This window comes from Crocodylus porosus, unplaced genomic scaffold (assembly GCF_001723895.1).
Source record: "Crocodylus porosus isolate Cpor-Errol unplaced genomic scaffold, CroPor_comp1, whole genome shotgun sequence".
Taxonomy (NCBI): Eukaryota; Metazoa; Chordata; order Crocodylia; family Crocodylidae; genus Crocodylus; species Crocodylus porosus.
The window spans coordinates 157,687,946-157,712,674 of NW_017728886.1; the positions used below are offsets into that span (position 1 = coordinate 157,687,946).

Consider the following 24,729-nt stretch of genomic DNA (forward strand, 5'->3'; position numbering starts at 1 on the left):
GAAAGGGAGAGTCATACCCATGCCATATGAAGCTTGCCTTTGGTTGTACAGAAAAGGGGTGGCTAGTTGGGAAAAACCAAACAGGAAGGGATACCCCTTCCTTTGTAAAGTCTGTGTCTAAAAAAAAAACCAAAAAAACCCCCAAACATGTCCCCTTGCTTAGATCTTCCCGATTTCTGTTAGGCTTTGCTTAACTCCACAAGATTCAATCTATAATTAACGGCTCCAATAGCTGACAAAAAATTACTACCTGAACCTCCAAAATGTTAGATAACCTCTTTATTTCATTTGTGTCTGGCATAGATCTCCTATGGGCTTTCTGAGTCTCGTGGGATCTTGTTGGGAGACATTTCTGGGGAAAGAGCAGGAGATGCTCTCTCATATGTTGAGACATCTTGTCCAGTAACAGGGGAGTCTGAAGCATTGACAGCTCCTGTGTACAAAAGGTACAAAACAAAATTGCAGTGTAACATCAGTTCACCATGCAGCCTGGTCTTAGGGCAGGTCTTGGGGCACACAGGACACCTATACACATGCCCAATGCCTGCTCCAACATGTGCCAATTAGTGCACTCCAGCACCTCAGCATCTTGTATACTTAGTGTCTCGGTGCTTCAAAATGGCAGCAGGGGTGCTTTAACTAAAGCTTGTTCAACAAGCTTTAGCTAAAGCACCCCTGCTGCCATTTTGAAGCATGGGGTGCTGAATACACAAGATGCTGTGGGTGCTTTAATTACAGCGGCTCTTGGGAGCTGCTATAATTAAAGTGCCCCTCATCCCCTCCTTGGACCATGTGAAAAGATGCCCCGACTGATTTTAGGTACTTTGCTGATGCTCAGACTCCTCTACAGTAACCCAGGGAAAGTAGGTGTCTAAGATAAGGATCCACAGAAGAAAGCATACTAAGTGGGGAGCTGCCTTTAAGGAGAAGTGTATGTTTTCAGCCCCAACTCTACAGGGCATAGAGGAAGGGGTTTTCTTTCTTACAAAGCAGAGGAGGAGGCAGAACCATAGCCTTTCTATCCTACTGCTCAGTGAAGAAAGCATTCACCTGGATGTGGGGGGGCCAATTTAATTCCCTCTTCTGCAGGAAGGGATTTGAACCTGTTTGTCTCACTGTTCAGCTAAGTGCTCTTTCCATTAGGCTTCCCTGGGCCAGGGCATGCTCCGTCTCTTTTGTTGAGCTGTTCCATTTTGTAGAGTATGATCAAATTTGTACTGGGCCAAACGGAGCCTAACTGTATTGTCTAGCTGTTAGGGCAGTGTTCATCGGGGAGATGAAAGGGGCTGGAACTTAGGTCTCCTCTCTTCCCTTACCACTAGGGCATAAAGTCATGCTCCTCTCTGGCCCCTTACCCCCAGACAAAATGGCTATCAGCAGGAAGGGGCTAGCAGCACAAGCTATCTTTCGGCCTGATGACTGAAGCACTCGTCTTGGAGGTGGGAAATACAGGCTCAGTCTTCTTAGGTAGGGGAGGGAATTAAACTTAGGTCCCCTGTGTTCTGGGTGAATGCACAAACTGCTGAGCTTTTGGATACAGGGCTGTGATTTGTACTGGGGTCCAATCCAGCGAGCATGCTTTGAGCATGCCCACCAGGCTTGGTCCTCAGGCAAGGTAAACACTGTGGGGGTAAGCACTCATGCTGAAGCATGAGTGAGGATCTATGATGCTAAGCACTGTCCAAGCATCAGAAGCTTTCCTTATTCCCAGAAACAGGCACTTGACTAGGAAATTCTCCGGCTTCTGAAGACTTTGGACACTTCCAGGGCCAGGCTGAGTGGTGGCTTTGAGGATTAACATTTGGATTTGGTGCCTAAATAGGGGGCTTAGAAAGGACCTGTATATATACCTGTATCCTCCTGGAATGGGGAATCCCTGTATCCAAGGTCTTCACAGGGCAAGACAGACTGTACCAGGAGAGAAGAAAGAAAAGTCAGTATATAATTCTGTCTTCAGGATTATGTAACTGCAGAATGGGAAACAGGCAATGCTTTATGGAGACATGAGCTGGAGTGATTAGTCCCTTCAGCTTGCAGATCATAGTTCTGCAGTTTTTCTAAGTGGTCTCTAATGCTCCAGTCCAAACTGCTGGATGATGCCTAACTTTGTATGTTCAACTGCTTTCACTCCAAGAGGAAACAAGATGAGAGATGCCTCTAGCCCAGAACCATTCTTCCCTGAAGAGCATGCAGGTATCTGCCTAGATAAAAAAAAAAAAATAGCACCTTGTCATTTCCCTTTAACAAATGCAAACAAAACCATTTCCCTGGACTCTTTTAGGGCCAAGGCCTTCATTAAGTATCTAGTCCTAATGCATTGCAGCTGTTGTACTGGCTCCAATCTCCCCAGGCACCTACCTCTTTAGTTCTGAGCTTATGGGAAGTAATGAATGCCAGATGGTGATGTGAAAAGCTTCTATGGGGGAGATGAAGACCTTTTCATTGAAGGAAATGGTTTATATTTTTTACATCCAGGTAAGTTTTTCAACATTTGAACCATGTCAGGGAAGATGACAAGAGCTTATTACTTGACTGTAAGTACTGGCTGATGTTACAGATCCTTTTGAATGTGTCTGTCTTTGGGTAAGGGAGGCATTTGGGGTCTGCTTCTCGGCACTCCTGAGAACCTGCAGCCTTTTCTCATTTCCAGTGTAGTTGTGAGTACATGGTACATTTGAAAACCACAGCCTTTGATTGTTATGTGACAGAAGATAGAACAGATGAGGGCAGGCTCTTGTCTCGAGTCCTCTACGATAAGGTAAGTGAGAGGAGAAAGGGGCCCTGATATAGCTTCAGGAGAGAATAGTAAGAAGATACCCCTGTGGGTATTAATAAGATCTCATATGCTCAATGCCTGATCCCTTTTTTTCTTTAGCCCTGAATGATCTGTTCACTAAGGTTGGGCTCTGTTGAAAGGCCTGTTCATTGTGCTCTGAAGTCTTGGGTTAAGCATATAAGGGTCCTGTTGCAGATCCTGTCTCTGACAGCATTGCTACTTGCTCAGTGGCTAGCAGGGCACTGCCAGCCCTTGAGCCACAAAAGCATGAAACATGAATTGAAACTTGTTTCTTAGAAGACAGAGGAAAACGTGGAAGCATTCAATGTGGCAGAGGTTTTCTCTGACAAGGAAAGGAACAGCCTGCTGTTTGTATGTGTTTCTGAGGGCTGAGTTGAAAATGCAGGATGAATAGCAAGTAACAATAAACCTGGGGGTTAACTCCAGCTAGGGTCCTTTGTGATGCCATATGGGGAAAGTTAAAGCCAGAGCCCTTGGGTGCAAAGTCTATCCTGCTGTGCCTAGAGTTTGAACTAATACATGGAGCCATTTTTTTTTTTTTTGTATGGAAACCTCAGTCCTGCTTGTTCCTTGTCCTGACAACTATGTCCCTCTTTCTCTGAGTATCTCACTAACTTCTCTGCACTATCCCCTTGTTTTCTCCAGCTCTTTCTACTGTGCTTCCTTCCAGCCAACCCCTGCTGTACTCTCCATCTATCTTGCAAATGCCACCTCAGCTCCACTGCTTTGTGTCCATTGCTGACAGATGCAGGCATATGTAATGCTATTTTAAACACATTTACCTCCAAAGTGCGAGATGTGACTTCTATATCCTTAGGTTGGGGTGAGTTGTCACAAATTCCTGTCAGGAAGAACAGACAGTATCTGATGAACATCAGTTATTTTCCATTCTGAATGCTTATCTGTTACACCAACCTTCTAGTGCTATTTTGTCCAGCTGTGTCTGTAAATAAAGGATTTGTCTTGACTATGGCAGTTGCCTTACGTCAGTACATTTTGAGTTACTCCAGCTAGGTCAAATGGGCCGTGTATAGACGAAACAAGAGGAATGTGTGCACAACGCTTTAAAGAGGTCTAAATGCTTTTGCACCACTTTAATGGTGTTGGTTTCTGCACACCTCAGCAGTGTAATGCACCTTAAGTCACTTGGGAGTTTTAGTTTGCTGCCCCTACAGCTGTGGAGTGAAGCACTGGGCTCTGTGCAGTTCCACGGCTCTGCAGGAAGCCCTGCAGGCAGACTGGCAGCAGCCTGGGAAAGCAGGCTCCACCCAAGAAAAGCAGTGAGCCTGATCTTTTTTCTTCCCCCATAGAGCCTGCTTGAGCCATATGGGGGGTCAGTGCTTCCCTCTGCGGCTGTGGTACTCCCTGGGACTGTCTGAGCTGAGTGCCTGTGGGCAGATGCCGCCTGGGGTGGGGGACTGCTGCTGCCACAAAGAGAAGCACCAGCCCTCCTGCCTTCCTCTCCCTGCTCTGCAGCCCAGGGACTGCTCTGCCTGCTGGCAGCTCACCCTCCCCTTCCCACCAGAGAGGCAGGTAAGTCTGGTGTCTGCGCACAACACAGAGGGGTTAATCAGCCCTAAATTGAAGCAGTGTTTTTTAAAACCCACTGCTTCAATTTAGGGCCCTGTTTCATCTACACATGCCTATGGAATGATGGCAACCATGCTCCAGCTACACCTAGTGCTTTGGTGTGGAAGAGTTACAGCACAGGGTATGTCTATGCTGCAGTTGCTGCAGCTTGTGGAGATGCATCTGAGCTAGTGGAGTATCTGGCTCAGGTATTAACAGGAAAAAATTGTCCAATCAGGCTGCAAAACTCAGGTGAGATCCTGGGTAAATAATCTGACAGTGGGCTGGGCTGATTGCCAGATATCTACTACTAGCAGAACCCCAAATGGCATATAGGCTAGCTTGTGTGTATTAGTGCTACACTACATTACAGACATACCTTCAAATTGCTGCTTCTCTACTCTGTCATTAACTCAAGCTTCAACCTTGATCGCCAGGCCAGCTAGCTTGTGCTTAATTGCTGCTTAGCTTAAACTTGAATAGGACAGGTCAGGGGCAAAACTCAATCTATACTTCAGATAGAGGTGGGAATGAGCCCTTGTCATTGACAACCTTGTTGCATCATGACACAGATGTTCATAAAACAAACACTCAAGCCTTACCTAATTCTTGAGTCCTTGACAGTGTAAATTGAATAATGTTTTTGTGTGTAATCAGATTTAATTTTGAAGCTTTCACAGTTTAAATAATCACTGAAATTTAACCACAAGTAAAGACCTCAAACTGTCTCGAAGGCAAAATATCAGCCCCTCACCTCTGTTCTGTGTCTCTCTGCTAAGTGATGCTTCTCCAGTGTTCCCACTAAGGTATACAAGGAAATAGTACTGTCATTATTAATAATAACAAAGAGTAACAAAAGTTCTACATCACATATTCAGTCCTCAGATTTGCTTTCAGTTGTTGGCTGCCTAGTGCTTCGTCTGTTTGGACTTTCTCTTACATGACACTTGGTGTGTTGTCACAATTGAAATAGTTACCTTAAAATGTAACTGTTCTTCTTCTGAGCAGATGGCAGATCTGTGGTTGAGGACAGGTCTGAGTCTGGCTTGGGAACAGTGAACTGAGTGAGTTCTACCTCTTCCAGGCTCTGTAAAACAATTACATTCACTTCAATCCACATTGAGTACAACTCCAGGACTGGCCATCTTCACTCTGCCTCTTCTTTGCCTATCTGGGCCTGTTTGCAAACTCATGGTCACTTCACCTGAATGCTACTGCCCCATGGAGGAAAGGCAAGAATAGCAACCTTAGTGGGCAGGTTATAGGCAGGTGGTGACTGCATTTACCTTCATTGGTGTGTGCAACATCTGCCCGGGCTAATGTTATCTTTACAGTTTTGAGTAATTTAATATTGTCATTAGATTTTTCAGGCTAAAGCTATCTGTCAGTGGAGGGGTGTGAACTCTTTGGTGGCTCCAATCACAAGGTAGAAAATAACCAAAGCAATTCCTGCATTAAAAATAAGCAAGGGAGCAAATAATCAAGTTAGGAAAAATGGTGTAAGAGAAGGAAGAGTGAATTCCTGCAGGACAGGGGGAAAGGCAGAACACAACATCAGCTGAAGAAGACCTGTGCATTTCCATTGTCTAAAATGCCGTGCATCTCCAGCATTCAGGTCTGTTTTCAGTATTGACCATCAATTCTTTAGGTCAGTGGTGCTCAACTTCTGGCCCATGGGTCAAATTCAAGCAACGGAGCTGTGTTATCCAGTCTACAGGGCTCTGCATATAGCTAGAAATTTGGCAGTAGGGAAGTGGTGGGAGTATTAATTGCTGCTCCTGTAATGCCAAATTTCCAGATCCATGGGGAGCCCCATGGGCTGATTAACGTGGCTGTGCATGCTACTCAAGCTAGCGTGCAGGATTGGGATGGCATGCTGGATCACACCTGCACACCAACCCTGTCCACCAACCCCCTGTTGGATCTGGCCTGCAGACTGACCCCATGCCATTTGTCTGTCCTGTAGGGCCAAAAACCAGGCACCCCTGCTCCAGTTAGTCCCTCCTCTGACTCCATCTCTGATCTCTGCAACATCTCCTCTCAGCTTTACACAACCTTGTGGAAAATCACAGGAGTGTGAAGGTAAGTCACATATCGCTTAGCAGGAGCCTGACCCTGCATTCAAGATATCTCAATATGTTTTGTATTTGACTTCTGTGAGAGCAGATGTAGTCAGCTGTCTTGTGCCATGTACTTTGTATGGCTCATTTCTTGATCAGCTGAAAAGCAATTAAAATATTCAGTGTACTATCAGAAAGGATGTGTGTCAGATTCTCCTGATTCTCCTTGGTTATAACTTCAGGAACAGAGTTACCTAAATCTTGGGAATGTGTGCTTGAAGGCAGAATTATTTCCTGGCTAGTCTCAGTGCTTGCCCTGGCTCCTGGTAATGAAGTTGTACTCACCGAACTAGCATTGGTATCTTCTTCACCTGCACTGAGTGGATCAATCTCTGAAAATGTGGAAGAATCTACTTTTATAACACACATGTTGTTCTTTTCCTGCTCCAGATCATGGTCATCATCTTCCTTATGCTCCGTATCAAAGGTCACCAACCGTACCAGGAGTTCATTCTCGTTCTGGACATCTTTTAAAAGTTCAACAGCACTGATGTCAGGTCTTTTCAGGTTCCGAAATGAATTTCTGCACACAATCTGCAATTGAGGAGAGCAATTTGCAAGAACTGTAATGCAGTCATCCTTCTTCTTTTCTTTGTTTGATCACCATTAATGAAAAAGCAAACATGTATCTAGGCTGTTTTAGATTTGCATATAGGTACATTGGTTTTATTTCACTTGAAGACTCAGAAAAATCAGAACTTATTAGAAGAATCATAGAATAATAGAAAATTAGGGTTGGAAGGTCATCTAGTCCAATTCCCTGCTCAAAGCAGGACCATCCCCAATTGTATCTTCCCAGCCAAGGCTTTGTCTAGCTGGGTCTTAAAAACTTTCAAGTGTTGGAGAATGGAGATTTCACAGCCTCTCCGGGTAACCTGTTCTAGTGAGAGGGTGTTTTTCCTAATATCTAACCTGAACCTCCCTTGCTGCAACTTGATACTGTTGCTCCTTGTTCTGTCATCTGCCACCACCGAAAACAGTCTAGCTCCATCCTCTTTGGAACCACCCTTCAAGTACCTAAAGGCTGCTATTAAACCCCCCCAGTCTTCTCTTCTGCAGACTAAATAAGCCCAGTTCCTTCAGCTTCTTCTCAGAAATCATATGCCCCAACCCCTCAACCATTTTTGTTGCCCTCTGTTGAACTTTCTCCAGTTTGTCCACATCCTCTCTGTACTGAGGGCCCAAAACTGGACACAGGACTTGAGATTTGGTCTCACCAGTGCCAAACAGAGGGGAATAATCACTTCCCTCGATCTGCTCACAATACTCCTCCTAACGCAGCCCAGTACACTGTTAACCTTCTTCACAGCAAGGGCATACTGTTGGCTTATATTTAGCTTCTTGTCCACTGGTCCCCAGGTCCTTTTCTGGAGAGTTGCTGCTTAGCCAGTCAGTCCCCAGCTTGTACTAGTGCATGGGATGTCTCCATCCTAAGTACAGGACTTTGCACTTGTCCTTATTGAACCTCATAAGATTTCTTTTGTTTCAGTTCTAAAATGTGTTGAGGTCTTTCTGAATCCTAGCCCTACCCTCCAGTGCATCTGCTACCCCTCCCAGCTCAGCTTGGTGTCATCTGCAAACTTATTGATGGTGCACTCCATCCCATCTTCCCAAAACATTTTGTTAATTTATGTATTTTTTTACACCCCTTTCCTGCAATAAACATAAAAGAGAGGAAAGAAAGCTGTGATGGAATCTTAGCACCACTAAAATCACTGGGGTCAGCTTGTCATCTGCAATACCTATAAAGTTACCAATCTCATAAAACTTTTGGGGCCAGAGAGAGGGTTATCATGAGACCTTATTGACTTTGTCTAGGATGAACAGCTCTGTGAGCTGTTTGATCTGAGACAGTGGGATGGCCTGAGAAGTACAGCACCCTTTGGCCAGAAGAAGGGAGTCAGCTCTGGTCCCTCATGACTCATTGTTAGTGGCTTTGGGAGAGTCAGGTAGAAGTCCTGGCTCCAAGCTGCTGGCGCTTGCCCCTAGGAATGCTACCCCTCTGTTGCTGAGAAGAATTGGTTTGCTACTGGGAAGCTGATGATACTTCTGAACATACAAAGGATCAGTAACCAACACTTTTTCAAGTCTAGATTTCCCACTCTATTGTATTTAAACTGTCTGTGTCAAAACAGATCAGATTGGAATATCAGAAGAACATTGCAATTGGAAACTCTTACCTCCCTAGTACTATCTATGAAAACAGATACTAGCCTCAAATTTAGAAAAGGACCTAAACACATGCTTATTGGAAACGCACGCTTACATCTGAATTATACTTATTTAGTTGTTTTGCTAAAGCAGGGTTTTGCACCCACTCCTGCGAAGTGCTTAACCAAATGAGTAATCCTGCTGATTTAGGACTTATTGTCTAGCCTGCACTTAAATGCTTTCTTGGATCAGGGTCCTAGTGGGGTTATCATGAACGTTTTTTAACCAGTCTGCCTATGAGAATGACTGACTCATTATGTTCACTTACTTCCCTTGGTCTTACATCTAGCCGTCCTAAAGCAGTCACAGAGGACCGTCTGTGTGACTTTTTCCTTTGCTCATAACCAGTATCGACATCCGTAAAACTCTCCTTTGATTCTGATACTTTTCTTAGCACTGTTTGACTTAATTTAGCTTTCCTGGAGCCCACAGCATTTGGTGTTTCAAGAGGCTCTGTTTTTATGGAAATAACTGCTAAATGCTCTGCTACAATTTCTGGATCTATTTGTATTGGTCTGTTCTTGATACAAGGGGTTATTTCAATTGATGGATCTTTTCCTTCTGGTGGCATTTCTTTTGTTTGTTCATTTGTTTTCAGCACTGGAGAGTCTTCTGTCTCATGTTTTGCTATAATACTGGAGACTTGTGAAAGAGCTCTATCAACAAATCTGTGAAGATTCATAGCACTGGGGCTTTCTGTAGGCTCATCCTCATTGATAGTGCAGTTTAGATTGCAAGTGGAGATTTCACTCAGTATCATGCTGGGTGCTTGTTTTGGGAAAACTTTTCTGGGACTTATTACATCATCGTAAATGTCTTGCTGAGATCCTGATTCTTGCAAGACATTACTGTAAGCAGAAGAGACCACTTGATTAACTGTTTCTTCATACTCTTCACTTGAATACTGTTCTTCATCTGTAATTCCTACAAAATCCATTTCATATTGAGGCATTATTTTATCTATGGACTGTTTAAGTGGGTCAGCAATTTTACTTGCATCCCTTTCTGCCAATCTTCTGTGCTTGGGGCCTGTGCTACAAACTGAGTTTAAGATTGTAGACACAAATCTGTTTACTAGATCTTCCATTAATGTTTTAAGTGACAGATTATTGGCCTGACATGAGGGCTCACTTGTCATGAGCTCCCCATGCTCTTCACACATGGGCCTCCATGTTACTTCCCCATTGGGACATGGCTTTGTGTCCTGTGCAGAGCAGGGCTTTCTTGGAAGTGGCCTGCCAATGGGGGGCAGAGGCCTTTTGGAAACAAAGGCTTTTTCTTTAGTTTTTATTTCCTTTGATGTCCTAGAAGACCTCAGTCTGGGAGCTGCAGTGTAGTAAGGAGACTTTTGGGTCCCCTCTGATTTGGTGCGAGTATTCTGTTCAGAGAACTGAAGGACTGTTGGGAGGAAATTGGATGGAATACCCTCTTCGATTTCTGACTCCTCTTCTGAGTAAAACACCATTCCAGGAATGTTAATAGATGGCAAGTCTTTGCTTAGGCAAATTTCTTTCAATTTTCTGGCAGGTATTTTCATTCTTTCGGACCATGCAGTGCCATGACCAGGACCTTTATTACTTGCAAACAGTTGCCTAGACTCTTCTATTTGCAGATTTCCAAACTTCAGCTCTGAAGTAAATTCAGCCACCTGTTGACTACATCGATCTAATATGGTCCTAATGATCTCATTTGTCACATTTGTTTCGCTCTGATTAATTTCCCTTTCTAGATTCTGTTGGATGATTCCAAGAACATCATAAACAGCAATACTAGCATATGTGCTTAATTCTGAATGGAGTCTTTGAATTTTGAAAACTGCATCGTGTATGCTTTCCTTTGTAATCCAACTACTAACTCTTGATAAATCTGAGGTACTTGGGTATGATTCTAACCCAGATGGCATTCTTTTACCTGCTCCTGACATTTCTATTTCAGTTGTTCCCTGGGTAGAGAGTGGCATCTGTTGTGTACTAGAGGTATTTTCAACAGGAAGTTTCATTATTTCAGAAAACTTGCAGTTAAAGTCATGTTTAAACTGAAAGGCCACAAATGATTCTAGCATGATTAGAACATTTTCAACAGTCTCTTTAGCTATTTTATCAATAGAAGCCAAAGAAAGTATTGGGTCATAAACGGGTAATTCTGATTGTGCACACCTATTTCTTTCTGATTTGAAAACTCTGTTCGTTCCCCTAGCAGAGTCCCACTCTTTTCTTCTCGGGAGAAGTTCTTCTTGGTCTGTGGCAGTTGCTATGCTGAATTCCAAACACTTGAGAAAGTTCTCAAAAATAGTTTCTACAATCTCTTTAGCAACCGATTCCACTTCTTTCTGAGAATTTTTATGAAAAGTCTTAGGATAATCAGTTCTTTTAAAATGGCTACAGAACAATTTTTCACTCATCTCAATAGGAGCCTTCTTTAAAATGCTGACAGAATGATCCAGGTCCCTTACTCTTGTAAAAATATCCTTTACAACATTCTTGGCCACCTGTAGCAGCATCAAGCTGTCATTGTCATGAGTTTCTGTTACTGATTGCTGTGCAAACAACTTCTTAAAAATGCCGCTTTTGGGGTGATCTTGTTTGCAGTGTGAATCAATATTGTCCGAAATCCATTTTTTTGGCCTGGCATCTCTTATTGCAGATTTTTGTTTAGGGTAAATTTGGTTAAAAAGATACTTGTCAGAATTAAACTTCATTTTGGGAAACCCAGACATAACTTCTGTGTGTAGTCTTTTATGATACTGTGGTGACATTCCTTTTCTCCCCTTATAAATGTCATTTTCCAGAGAGATCTGTGTGCTCTTTGTCAGAGATGTGGACAATGGTTTTTGAGATTGCTGTGGAGTTGGCTTCCCTCTTATAACTGTATAGAGATCTCTTGGTGAGCTAGTGGATTTTATGTTCTCATCTGTAAAGGAGACATTTCTGGTGCTGGAAGAAGGAAGACTTCCAAATATATTGCAGATCCCTCCATTAGGTATGCGACAACTGCTAGAGTTGCATAATGACAGTCTTGACTCTTCAGATATTGCATATACTTTATCTTTAATTTTCTCATTGTACTCTGTTACAGTTGAGTATAAGACACAGTTTACTTTAGCGACAACCCAGGTCAATATTTTTTCTAACTTATTCTTAATTTCTTTATTTAAATTGTTCTGTAATGGAAGCAAAAATAACAAATAAATTAGTATATTTATTTACTCCAGTTTTTCTTTTCTTATGCTAAAAGCTACTTGTAGTATCTATTTAAAACATTTAGCATATATAGTAATCAACCCTGAAGAGATGTAATAGCAGGATAGGCTTCATCCAATGGAGTGGCCTAGAATATGTAAAAAGGACAAATTTTGCTGTTATGGGAGATGGAAAACATATGTTGGAAATCCAGGGCAGTCAGTAGTGAATGTTTATTGGCTGGTCTAAAAGAGCAGATGAATGGATGGTTAAAGAGAGGTAGAGTGATCAGAAAATGTTTACTAAACATCTAAAGAGAAATTTATTCTTTTTTTTTCTTATTAAGAACATTTGTTTAAGCAGGATGTTATTCAGGCAAAGGTGAGATGATTTTGCAAGTGCAGAAGAAATTAACTTAGTAACTGTGCATTAAGTGTTACTAAAAAAACATGCAAACGCACTACTATGCATTGGGGCAGCCTAACTTGCATTAATTTAGTACCTCACTTTTACTAGGTGTGTCCACGTGTAGACATGTTCAGTAAAAAGAATACTTGTTGAGCACCACTAGTGGTAACATAGATTAGAAAACTTAAGTATTTTGTAAAATTGCACAAATACAAAATAGTTTGAAATAGAAAACTTTCTTACAAATCAATCTGTTTGTGGAAAGACAAAAAGATTAACAGTGGACTTCTTATTCTGAATTATTAGTTCAGTTCTACTCAGCAATTTGCTTTTTTACTTTTTAGATTCCATTGCAAGTCGCTCAGGACTCATGATTTTTCAGCACCTTTGTGATTGTTTGATTTCACCTTAATTTGTCCCACCACTTCCAAGCGAAGTGGTGCTGGCTCCTACCCTGGGGGTCTTTTAACACAAGGCTTGACAATCACCTTGCTGGGGTTGTGTGACCCCAGTACTCTTTCCTGCCATGGCAGGGGGTCAGACTTGATGATCTGCTCAGGTCCCTTCTGACGCTACTAACTATGAAATGGTGCATGCTGAGTTTGCCCATTTGAAGGCCAAGAATTTTTAGTTGTGGTATAAAGTGTATTCTATAAATCACCAGCTGGTTGCTTCAGATTCCAGAACAAAGGTGGAGGTCGCTGCCTCCTCTGGACTGGACTGTTTCCTGTAGTTGCAAAGTGTGGGTCAGGCATGGAGAGATCGGCAGATTGCTTCAGCAAAGAATTTTCCTGGCTTTCAAATGACCAGTCTGTTGCTTTTTAATTTTACATTTGACATTTGATGTACAGTGACCTCATACCTGCAGCAATGCTCTTTGTTGATAGTATCTCAGACAGCCAGTCTCATCCAAGCTCTGTGGGGAGACCACTGAAGACAGTAAAGATTCTATAAAACAATTGCCCTTATGTGAAGGTTGACTGGAGGGGTCAGCTCCTGGGATAAAGATTAAGAAAAGAATAGTTGCCTACTGTGTTTCTGTGAGATGAGGATGCACCTGAAGATCCAGCTCTAAGAGCTGGACTTGAACTGACTTGAGGAAGGATATTTCATATCTGAAAGCTTGTTTATATTCTTTCCAACTATACCATTGATCCAATAAAATATCACCCACAAAAATCCTTGCTCCTTAAAATAACCACTTTAACTGGTGTAACTTAATGTAGACAAGGCCTATCTTCTGGCATCAGTATTTGAGCCAAGGAAGATAATGCCTTATTAACAGCATAATGTCCTACAGTATGGGCAATAAAAGGACCTTCTCTTTTTTTTACTTAGAAGTCTAGGCTCAATAATAACTTAAAATGCCAATTTGAACACATTTTTAATTGTGATGTTAAAAATTCCCAATAGCCCCACTTGTGAAAATAGCCAAGAAGTAAGATTACAATCTGATTCTGGAACATCTCTATCTCCCAAAGGCCTTGTCTGTCTCAAAAGACATGCATCAGACTTTCTAGAAATCTTGAGCCTGGCATGAATGTCTAACATGAAATTTAACACAGGTTTGATTTAGTTAAATTAGGTATCATGGGCAAAAGTCCACCTCCTCCTAACAGCCTGTTTGGCACACTAGTTTTTGTACCCAGCAGCACACAAGGGAGTGATGGATATCACATCTAGTTGTCGTCTTCAGTTGTCTAGGCTAAATAACTAGGTTCCCATTAAAATTGAGAAAACTACGGGCAGTCTTTGGCATGATTCCAAAGCAGAGATTGAAATTATCCCTTCACAGTTGTAGCAAGACGTCTGAGCCTTTCTTCTACTAAAATGTGTGCAGACATGGATATTGCAGTCCAGAGTCTAATCACTTGAACAAATTTAATCTTTAACTATAGTTGACAACAGTAACTTTCTACAATGAAGAGCCACTTACCAGAGGAAGAAAAGGGGAATTTGCTAGTGTTGGTACTTCTTGCTTCTTCACAGCACTCTGTGGTGGCACAGTCACAATTGCACATGTTGCTGTTCTCATATCTACCGCTTTTGCTAAGTTCACAGTCAAAACTCTTGCCATCATACTTGCTGGTGTTTTGTACAGGACATTTGCCAGATGCACAGTAAATAGGATTGCTATTGTTGATGGTGCCTCCTTGTGAGGAGGAATGGTCCAAGGAACAGAATGAAACGGTGTCCTTGCTCTCCTCATCTAGTTTTAATGAAGAGAGAATCATAGAGAAGTAGGGTTGAAAGGGACGTCCAGGCTAGGGACAGAGATTAAAAAAGCCTGATCCTGAATTGATTCAATCTTTGCAGGTTAGTCTAACCTGGCTAGACTAAACCAGTTTGTAACCAGACAGACATCCCCTCTGGACTGAAGAAATGTAGGCCTGCAGTAGCTCAGGCTAGAAGCTGAGGGGGACCTAGAGCAGCCCTCCCTTCCATTCTACAGTGCTGAGCTGAGGGGGGGGTTGTGGCCAGGACCCAGCAGGATGCTCTGATTAGGGAGGGGTTACCTCCCAGCTCCTGAGCAGCTCAGCAGGGAGTTGATAACACAGTACTGATCATCCCTAACTCAGTGTTTATCAGTCCATTACAGCCTCTTTCCATTAGTTCAAGCTCTTCTTAAATAGCTTTTCCAAGGAAGGAATGGAGGGACATTACCAACTACCTGTTGAGTAGCTCCAAAAAGCCCTAAGATGACACAGTCCTGTCTGCCTTTATCCCATCTACCACACCATGGTCCATAGCCATGTGGTATGCTAGCGAATGCTGAGAGGTGTCTGTGTAAGGCAGAGGGGAGGGGGGAATCCCTGCTTGAGCAGAGAGTGGTGAAGGTGGTGAGGGGGAAAGGAGCAGGAGGAAGCCAGGCAGACCCTGCTGTACATGCAGTCTCTGCCGGAGCTGCAGTATGACAGCAGCAGGAAGGGGCCGGCCCTGCCAAGCCCAGAGAGCGTGCCAGGGTACTGGGGGACACTGATTTAACTTCAGCCAGGAAGAGGTCTGGGAAAGACATTGTATAAACCAATTTGACCCAAATCTGTTAAGTCTGATACTACATTCATCCTGTTTTTTTTTTTTTTTTTCTCAAACTGGTTAATGTGCACTGAACTACTTTTCTGTTAGAGGTTTAAACCAGTTTCTGATCACTTAAACTGGTTTATGTATAATGTCTGTCCCTAGCCCCAGAGGTCAACTAGTCCAACCCCCTGCCTGAAGCAAGATCATCTCTATCCAAACCATTCTATATAAACCATAATCTAAACTCTCTGGGTGCCTGTAAGCAGGCTGGGAAGCTGCTCTGATGTGCTGTAATTACATCGTATCAGACCAAAGTCAGTTAATTGAATCTGCTGGATTGTGCTAATTAATGTGCTTCAGCCAGCCTCTGTGTCTTGCGTATCAGTGTCCCCATGCTTCAAAATGGCAGCAGAGGCACTTTAACTAAAGCTCATTCGACAAGCTTTAGTTAAAGTGCCCTGCCACAGTTTTGGAGCGCTGATGCATGAGATGCTGCACTACTTTAGAGTGGCTTGAAGTGGAAAAACTGCTGAAATCGCTTCTCCCCCACTCTTTTTTGTCCTTGAAAAGTGAGAAATCACTTTTGGTGAAATACGGGGAGAAAAACCACCTTCTAATAAAGCAAATCCTGGAAGGATTTCAGCCTTAAAGGCAGTAGTTTGAGAAACTTATTTAGCCAGGTTTATAATAAAGACTTGTCCAATTTAACTTCAGTAATTACCAGTAGCTGGAAGTATAAAGACATATATTAAATCGCATACTGTAGTAGAGATGGTCCAGTACTTACCCAGTGCATATTCCTCGCTTTGATTTCTGTTCAAGTTGTTTCTATCAGTACTGCCTGTGTAATTCTGCAAAAACATACATAAAAGGAAAAAATGAATGACATTTTAGCAATGTGACTAAACTGCAAACATCACAAGCTTTGGGATATTCAAATGTACCTAAGTCTCCTAAAAGCCCTCACTCACTGGAGGTCTTTTGAGTTGAGATATTTGAATGTGCACATGGAAATTTAAGCCTAACTTTTTGTTTGTTGAATCTGACAACGGCAACTAACTCTTGGGTTTACTTTGTTGAAAGAGATTCAGTACTGACCAGCATGGCAGCATTGTTGCTACACCTGTGGCTGGAGTCACTTTATTTATGGCTACATTTGAGCACAACAAAAGTTAATAGCCCAGAAAACTTGGCTTTGAGAATTAGGCAGCCTACCAAAAGCCTTGAAAATTCAAGCTTGAGAGCTGTTCTTTGCCAGGTATCAGAAACTCGGTAGTCAGGGGTGGGAATGCTTGGAACATCATCTCTGAGCAACACACCTGTTAGCCACAAAACCTACTTAAACACCTGAACATGATGACCCTTTCAGTTTCCTCTTTTAATACCTGATAAGATCCTCTGTTCTTCTCCCTGACCTGGTTGTAATTGGGTTCAGGTGTTACTGAAGAGACTGAAGTTTTTGTATGAACTGTTTCATTAAGATATGAAGGTTGACAAGAGGAACTGACTGTACTGTCTCCTGGAAAAAAAATCAATAAATAATTTCAGATCCTTCCTTGCCCTGCATGAATGCATTATGCAGGAAAGAAGTAACACACAAGTGATGCTTACCTTAATTAGGTAACAACACAGGTCTATTCCCCACCATACCTCTTTGCAATTTCTGTTAACTCTGGCATTCTCTGTGCCCCTTTCCCTTCCTTTAGTTTCAGTTACCTCTTTGAAATAAAATGAGCTATTTACCCATATCCTCATGACAGACATACATATTGTGATAACCTGGCACTCTGGATGGACACAAGTCCACTATACTTGGACTGAATCCTCTGTGGTCCAATGGAATTTGGGTCTGGACATCTTAGGCACTCCCACAGGTGTGGAGCTGCTATCTGACAGACTTCTTGGCCAGTGGAACCCCACGCAGTTCAGTTTCTAAGCCTTGGATCCAGTGTCACACCCAGCCTGAACCCCCAGCTGATTAGTCACCAGAAGGCCATCTGGTGGTAAGAGGTCTGGTTTCTTAGGGTGCAGACAGAAGTTATGTTGTCATGCAATCAGCCCCCTGAAAGTGCTCTACAACCATGCCATGATACACATTCATGACTGCAGAGCACTTTTAAAGTGGCTGTTCATGTGACAAATTAACCCTCATTAAATGAAAGATCAAATGAAGGTGCTCCACTTTGGATCTCCTTAGGGAACTTTTTTTTCCTAGGGCTAACTTGTTGTGTGATGGGAGCTATGCTGCATCAGCCCAGCCCCATCCCTGGGGCTGTCAGCAGGAAGGGAGGAGTGAGGGGCAAAAAGGGGTGAGCTGCCAACTGGGGTTTGCCTGCCTTGAGCTGGAGGGGAAGGTTGTGGGAGTGTGAGGTGTGGGGATGGGCAACAAGCCACTTGCCCCTCCTCCAGCTCTGGCTGGGCAAACCCCAGCTGGCAGCTTGCTGACAGCCATAGTACTGCAGGAGGTGGGTGTGGGGGAGCAACTTGGCTGCAGGCAGACTCATTGGGCTCATGCAGGTAGACTCAATCACCCCGCACCCCCACCAAGTAGGTGAATGTACTTTGGGTTGGGGAGGGGTGCTGTAACTCATGGTGCTCTATGTAGGGTAACATGAGTTGGAGTAGGGGCCTGCACGTCTGTCAGTGCCCTTAGTTACCCCCTTCAAGGACACCTTGACAGTATGGCAAGGAGCGCTGTTTTGGCAAAGGAATTTCTTATCCGTGAATGTTTTACTCTTACAAAGCACTAAAAAGTTGTAGATGTATAGCAAAGCTTTGTGGAGGGCCTTTCAATGCTTCGTCCAATGAATATTGAGCCTCTGCTCCATTATGGATGTGTTGATCCACATGGAAGGTTACAATTACAAATGATGTCAGTAAACAAAAAAGACATAATAATTAGGCATAGATATAGTCTTAAATGGCCAGGTCTTATGGGTGACAGTTTGGCACATGCATCTCTCTCGTGCACAGGGAAAGAACTGTCTAGAAGGAAGTGGCTCCTTTTCAGCACGATTCCCCTCATACCATGTTTGGAAGATCTAAAAAGAGCGGTATCCTTGACTTGCTCTTTTTCCCTTACTACCAATTCAGGAATCCCTTTGCAAGAAGCTTAAGAAAAGGGTAACGCTTTGGAAGTGCTGGTAATCATACATTACTACAGTGATATTAAACACTATGCTTTAACTGAGAACTCAGTGCTTACCCACTTCACATTCCTTGCTTGGCTTTCTGTACACATCTTTTTCATCAATAGCATCTAAGTCTTTCTGTCACATAAAACATGCAAAAGAAACAATATTGTGTTGGTGATCCCCCTGCCCAACATTAGATCAGTTGCATGGAAATGGGATTCATGGGTTGGTCATGTAAAACAGTATCTGGCCTCCTTGTTTCCTTTGGAAAAAAAAATGCAACAGAGGCTGTGATTTCAAATCTGTCCGACTCTCACAGGAGCACTTGCTCAGTGAAAGTTAGCAAAGCATCTACTCCAGACCAAACTCAGGGATTTAGATGAGGGTTGCTTATCAAAAGCTTGAGAACTAAAGTGCAAGTTATCATGTCACAGGCATTAGAGGCTCTGAACTCTGGGATGGGAGTTCTCAGAACATTATCTGTGACGCATCTTTTAGACATGAAATGTGTCCAAAGCCCTAACACGATGACATCTTTTTTTTCTACTGGAGACTGTACTGGTGATGACTTCATACCTGTAAAGATCCTCTGCTCCTACTCTGTATTGTGTCATAATCATGTTCAGATGTTACTGAAGAGAGTGAAGTTTTTGTAGTTATTAGTTTGTTGAGAAGTGAAAGTTGCCTAGAGGGACTGTTTTCACTATTGCCTGAGGAAAAGAAAATCAATAAGTTAATTTCAAATGCCTCCCCATCCAGTTTGAGAAGCGTTAAGGGAAGGGTGAGGACATTAAGAAGGGTTTTTGCTTCTGGCTTTGGTTACACTTCCTTAAAAATGGTGCTTTTTTAAAACTGACTTTGGTCCCTCTCTCACCATGTGCTCCACACTGGGAAAAAGGTTCAAATCCTACCCTCCCCAGCCATCAGATGATATATGTATTCTTCTATACTTTACATATACCTTGATTTACAGTCTCTTGGGATTCAGATAACGGCGTATACCGATCTTCACGATTTTCCAGTTCTTTCTGTTGATAATCATTCTCCTGCAATGTTAATGCCATGTTGTTTTCTGGCACTTCTTGTTCCTACAATATTTTAGAAAAAAGTTTGAGTTTAGTACAGGAACTGAATGGCATAAAAGATTGAAAGAGCAGTCTCGAGTCCAGGAATATTTTCATAAATGTTTCTGTTGAAATCCTTCACAGAAATCTATTGATGTTCTGAGTCTGAAAAGACCATTCCTTTTAATAAGTAAGACAATGCTGTGAATAAAGCAGCTGACCTGATACTGAACTGGAGACTTTTCTGTTGCTCCAGAGTGAAAAAAGGGCAATGGCTTTGTTCCTAAACAGTGTCTTGTGAGAAGGAAACCCAAAAGAGAGTAAAAGTAGAGTATGTTTCTTCTCAGATTCTCTTGATCTTTGCCATACTCCTAGAGGCGAGCTAACAGCTTCTTTCCCAGCAACCCTGAAAATTGCAGCAATGGAATATGGTCATCAGACCCATTGTCTAGACAGTACTATAGCCAAGAAGCCTTAGTATTAGGTATTCACCAGCTAACAAAGAAGTCTGAGCACAGAGTAAATAGAAATAGATTCCTTCATAGGGTTGTTCCTGAAAGCTATGAATGGGCTGGAAGATTTTCAAAACATTTTTAGAACAATATCTAGCTTGGCACCCTGTTCACATCAAGATTATCTCCTCTGACATCACTGGAAGATGTTACCAGAATTACACTTTTAATATCTCAGAGTTTGATTCAATCCTATCTGATCTGTCAGGGTTCAAATACACAAAATCCACAAACTGCAGATCTATTGAGCTAAGTACCTTTGGAGAACATATTATTAACCTTCAGCCAAACAGTAAAAGGTGGAGGGGGCTTGCAGGCTTCCTTTCCACTGGGAGAGGAATCAGCAGTGAGGAATGTGACTATACATTGTACAGTAGTACAGGCTGGGGATCAACTGGCTAAACAGCAGCTCTGCAGAAAAGGACCTGGGGGTTACAATGGATAATAAACTGAACAAGAGCCAAGAGTGTGCCCTTGTAGCTAAGAGGACTAACAGCATACTGGGCTGCATTAGTAGGAACTTTGCTAGCAGATCAGGGGAAGTGATTCTTCCCCTCTATTCAGCACTGGTGAGGCATCTGGAGTACCATGTCCAGTTTTGGGCCCCCCACTACAGAAAGATTGTGGACAAATTGGAGACAGTTCAACAGAGGGCAACAAAAATGGTTAGGGGACTGGGGGACATGACTTGTGAGGAGAGGCTGGGGAAACTGGGCTTATTTAGTCTGGATAAGAGAAGACAGGGAGGGGATTTAATAGCAGCCTTCAACTACCTGAAGGGGGGCTCCAAAGAGGATGGAGATAAACTGTTCTCTGTGGACAGTGGTACCAGATGATGGGGCAAGAAGCAATGGTTTCAAGTTGCAACAGGTGAAGTTTAGGTTAGGTAGGAAAAACTTTCTCCCTCAGAGGGTAGTAAAGCACTGGAACAGGTTGACCAGAGAGTTTGTGGAATCTCTATCCTTGGAGGTTTTTAAGACCCAGATAGACAAAGCCTTGGCAGGGATGTTGTAGTTGGGGATGGTCCTGCTTTGAGCAAGGCGTTGAACTAGATGACCTCCTGAGGTTCCTTCCACTAATTTTCTATGATTCTTTGATTCTATATTATTAATGTAACTTGCTTATTTACACAATAGAAATGAGTTGTTAACTAAAAATGGTAAAACAGCATGTGAGCAAGCCCCATTTCAGAAACTTCTGGTTAGTAATGCCTCAAGATATGATCCATTAGAAAGACTAGGACAGAAAGCAAGCTCTTGCTCCTTGTAATAATTCCCCCTAAAAATGATACATCATAAAACTAAAACTAATACAGTATTTCTTCAAGGACTGAATATGCAAGACTATATGTAACAATACCACCTTGTGACTCCTGTTTAATAGATTTCAGTACATGAAACACAGCTACCCACATCCAACAACCCATTAGATCTGTCTATGCAATGATGTTCTACCTGATGAGATGCTCTTTTCCTGTGTGTGATATCATTATCGATTTCAGAGCTCTGCTGAGAGACCACTGAAGAGGGTAAAGGTCCATCACCTGGTGGCTGACTAGATAGATTAACCCCTGAGGAAAAAATTATATTGATATATAATTCATAGTATTAAATTATGTAGTAAATATGTATGTAATATAGAAGTGCAAGGTTATTTTTAAACATTGTGGGGCTAAAAAGGGTTTACTTCCATGAGGTTTAGGACAAATACATTACTTAAGTCACAAACAGATGAACCAATATTATTACTCGTGTGTGTGTGTGTGTGTGTGTGTGTGTGTGTGTGTATCAGAACCAGTCATGAACCGTAAAATTTTCTGGTACATGCAGTTCAAACATGGAACGATTGTGGGTTTTACAAAAGACTCGGAAATCAAGTGGCAATAAAATGTTTACCCTATACTATCACAATTAACATTTTGTTGTTTATTTTTTGCTTCTATGAACTTCTTTAGGTTGTACTTTGCTTTTTGAAATACTAGCTTTGACAGAAATTAAATCTGTAATATCAAATGACTTCAGTCAAACCATTCCTAACACCGGTGGAAACTCTTATTTGAATTTAAGAGTAATTTATTTTAGTTTTGCTTAAACAAATTCCTAGACACTGTAAAACTTTCTCAGATGGACAAGGCCTAACTCCTGGAGTCAATACTGAACTAATGGAGAAAATACCTTACTTACTAACTGAAAGCTGTCTCCAAGTTCCTGCATTTAATAAGCCATTGCCTTCTCATCCTAAGGGTTGGGTCCAGAGACATTTCCATTTTTCAATAGGCCCCAGTGTCACCTCTGAGAGTTGAGGACATCCAAAAGATGATTGCGTACCTGTTTCCAGGTGAGTACCTCCGGGATTAGAGGTGGGGAAGTGTCAGTGGTGAATATCTTCATCATCACCAATGCACAGGAGCAACTGAATGACACATTTGGTCTCACTCATTCATTTTAATGCCCCTGTCATGATCCCTTTTTATTTATCTTGTTTCAAATTAAATAGCTGTAATCATTTAACTCCTACAAAATGAGACCTTTGGCTTCTCCTTCTATCCTTCTGAATCTCAAATATGAGAACATCACTCATATTCCTCTTTACTACTTTTGTGGAAATCTCCAGCTGAATGCCAATTCTTTAACCCTCTGTATGTTCTATGCACAGCTTAGGAAGTCTGTATTACCTGTTTGTGTCTTTCAGAGGTTAAGTGGAAAAGGCAAATTCTGCCATGCAGTGTAAAGAATGAGGAGTTATTTTATCATATAGGCAAAGCAGACTTTAACACAGAACCTCTAAGGAAAATGGCCCAATATGAGATCACCTCTGGGTTTTGGAATATCTATATCTCCCAGTTTGTTAGACATGCCCGGAACTTTTTAGAATTTACACCAGGAAATACAAGGCAAATTCGGTTTGGTAAAATTACAAGTGCCAGTGCAGATGTCAGGATTGGGGTTCCAATGTTACGTTTGTTCCAGTCACAGCCCCGGTATAGACGGCAGCTGTCCTAGAGGGCCACCCAGAAGCTGCAGAGGTGGCCTGTCTTCTAATGGATGTGGGTCACCAGGAGCAATTTACTTCTGTGCTCCAGAGTCTGTGCTAGCTTCCAAGAGCTTTCTGGAAGCAACCAAATGTGCCAGTTTTGACCTGTAAAGTCCTAAAACAGCCTCAGCCCTAGATACCTAAGGGACTGCTTCCTCCTTTATATTCCATCACAATCCCTAAGGCCAATCCAAAATAACCTCCTACAAGTACTACCTGTCACCACAGAACAGACCTGGTGCACATGTTGGAGGTTCTTCTTAGAAGTTGCTCCTCAACTCTGGAACTGCCTCCCCCTCGAGGTTTGTCTCAGCCCAAGCCTGGACATTTTCTGGAAATGATGTAAGACCTCTTTGTTTGGGTAGGCATTTAGCAAGTTAGGTTAAGGTCTGAGACCCTGTTTGAGGACTTGCTAGTTTCATACTATTTTAATATTTTAATGTTTTTATCATTTACCTTGCTTTTTATTGTGAGACACTGTGAACCTTGGGGGAAGATAGTATATTGTATGAATGGCTCCCTTCTGTAGTGGAGGGCCACTTACCAGAGGAGGAAACAGAGAATTTGCTGGTGTTTGTACTGTTTGCTGCTTCACAGCACTCCCTGGAGGCACAGGTAGAACAGTTGCCAATGTTTCTGCTGTTTTCGCATCCGCTGTTTTCTCTGGGATTCAGATTGATACCATTGCCACTGCTGCTGGTGGTGTATTCGAGGCCTGAGGTACAGAGGCAAAGGTTATCATTGCTTTGCTCATCTGGTTTTTACTTAACATTTCCTCAGTTTCCCTTATTTCATTGATCTGTTGTTCTATCTTTAAACATCCCTAAAGGAATGTTTTGGCTTACTGTCGGGCCAGAAGGAAAAGCTAAGAACTTTTCTATGGTTTTATTTGTATAACTGGGGTAGTGATACAGGTTAAATTAACCAGTCCATACAGTCAAGGAAAAACAGACCTTTGTGTCCCCAAAAATACACATATGAAGTACGGGCTGCTTCTCTTGCAACTTTAGCACTCTTTTCATTTGATTTGTGCTGCAGAGCTCCCTTGGTATTTAAAAACAGGAATTAAGTTAATAACAAAGCAGTTGTGTTCACTAGATACTTAGGGCCATATTCCGCATTGCACTTTGAGCTGCTGGAATGCTGACCAGAGTTAGTTGCTAGCTTGAGTTTGGAGCAGTCACACCTTAAGGCTAAAAAGTGTCCCCCACCTGCCTAGCTGTGACTTGCCACTAGAGGGCTAGTGAGCAGAGACAGGACTAGGAGCTACAGCTGTAATGGCCACTACAGGGCTGGTGAGCCAGGACAGGCTTGGGTGGGGGTGGGAACATGAATCTGGGAGGCAGAGAGTTAATGGTCTGGGGTTGGGTACTGAAATGGGAGGTGGAAAGGAAATGGGGGTGGAATGGTAAAAAGAAGGAAGACGGCCACTACAGGATAAAATAAAAAGAAGAAGAAAAAAATAAATAAAATGAAGAGGAAGTAAATTAAAGAAGGTCTCATGTTTTAATAAATTGGTATTTAGGATTGCGGTATGAGGGGTGTTGGCCGTGCTTTCCAGGATGGCTGGGAGGTGGGAGCAGTAAGGGAAGGCACTTTTGGCAGAGCTACTTCCCCTGTCCTGGGAAGGAAGCCCCAGCTCATTGGGACCTGATCCAGCCCATTAATATCACCCTCCCTG

General features: G+C 42.5%; 1 protein-coding gene across 1 annotated transcript; it reads right to left on the reverse strand.

Annotated features, from left to right (window-relative positions):
• Window positions 1-262: 262 nt before the first annotated feature.
• LOC109313172 (fibrous sheath-interacting protein 2-like) lies at window positions 263-22,870 on the reverse strand. The gene is made up of 16 exons (XM_019539671.1): window positions 22,828-22,870; window positions 21,470-21,585; window positions 19,401-19,527; window positions 19,016-19,149; window positions 18,511-18,574; window positions 16,691-16,824; window positions 16,093-16,156; window positions 14,221-14,493; window positions 13,147-13,280; window positions 8,966-11,857; window positions 6,772-7,020; window positions 5,344-5,453; window positions 5,121-5,167; window positions 3,580-3,638; window positions 1,851-1,908; window positions 263-433 (listed from the first exon to the last, which is right to left on the reverse strand). Exons 1-16 carry the CDS (start codon window positions 22,868-22,870, stop codon window positions 309-311), a joined length of 4,629 nt encoding a protein of 1,542 aa, XP_019395216.1. The 3' UTR covers window positions 263-308.
• Window positions 22,871-24,729: the final 1,859 nt, after the last annotated feature.

Bases quoted from the DNA above. Each gene is read 5' to 3' on its own strand.
- LOC109313172 (XM_019539671.1), bottom strand. From the start codon at position 22,870: ATGTCTAACAAACTGGGAGATATAGATATTCCAAAACCCAGAG. The intron at 19,150-19,400 runs GTATATGTAAAG...TCTTTTCCTCAG, and splicing joins CCAAGAGACTGTAAATCAAG to GCAATAGTGAAAACAGTCCC. The intron at 5,168-5,343 runs GTAACTATTTCA...TGTATACCTTAG, and splicing joins AAGAACAGTTACATTTTAAG to TGGGAACACTGGAGAAGCAT.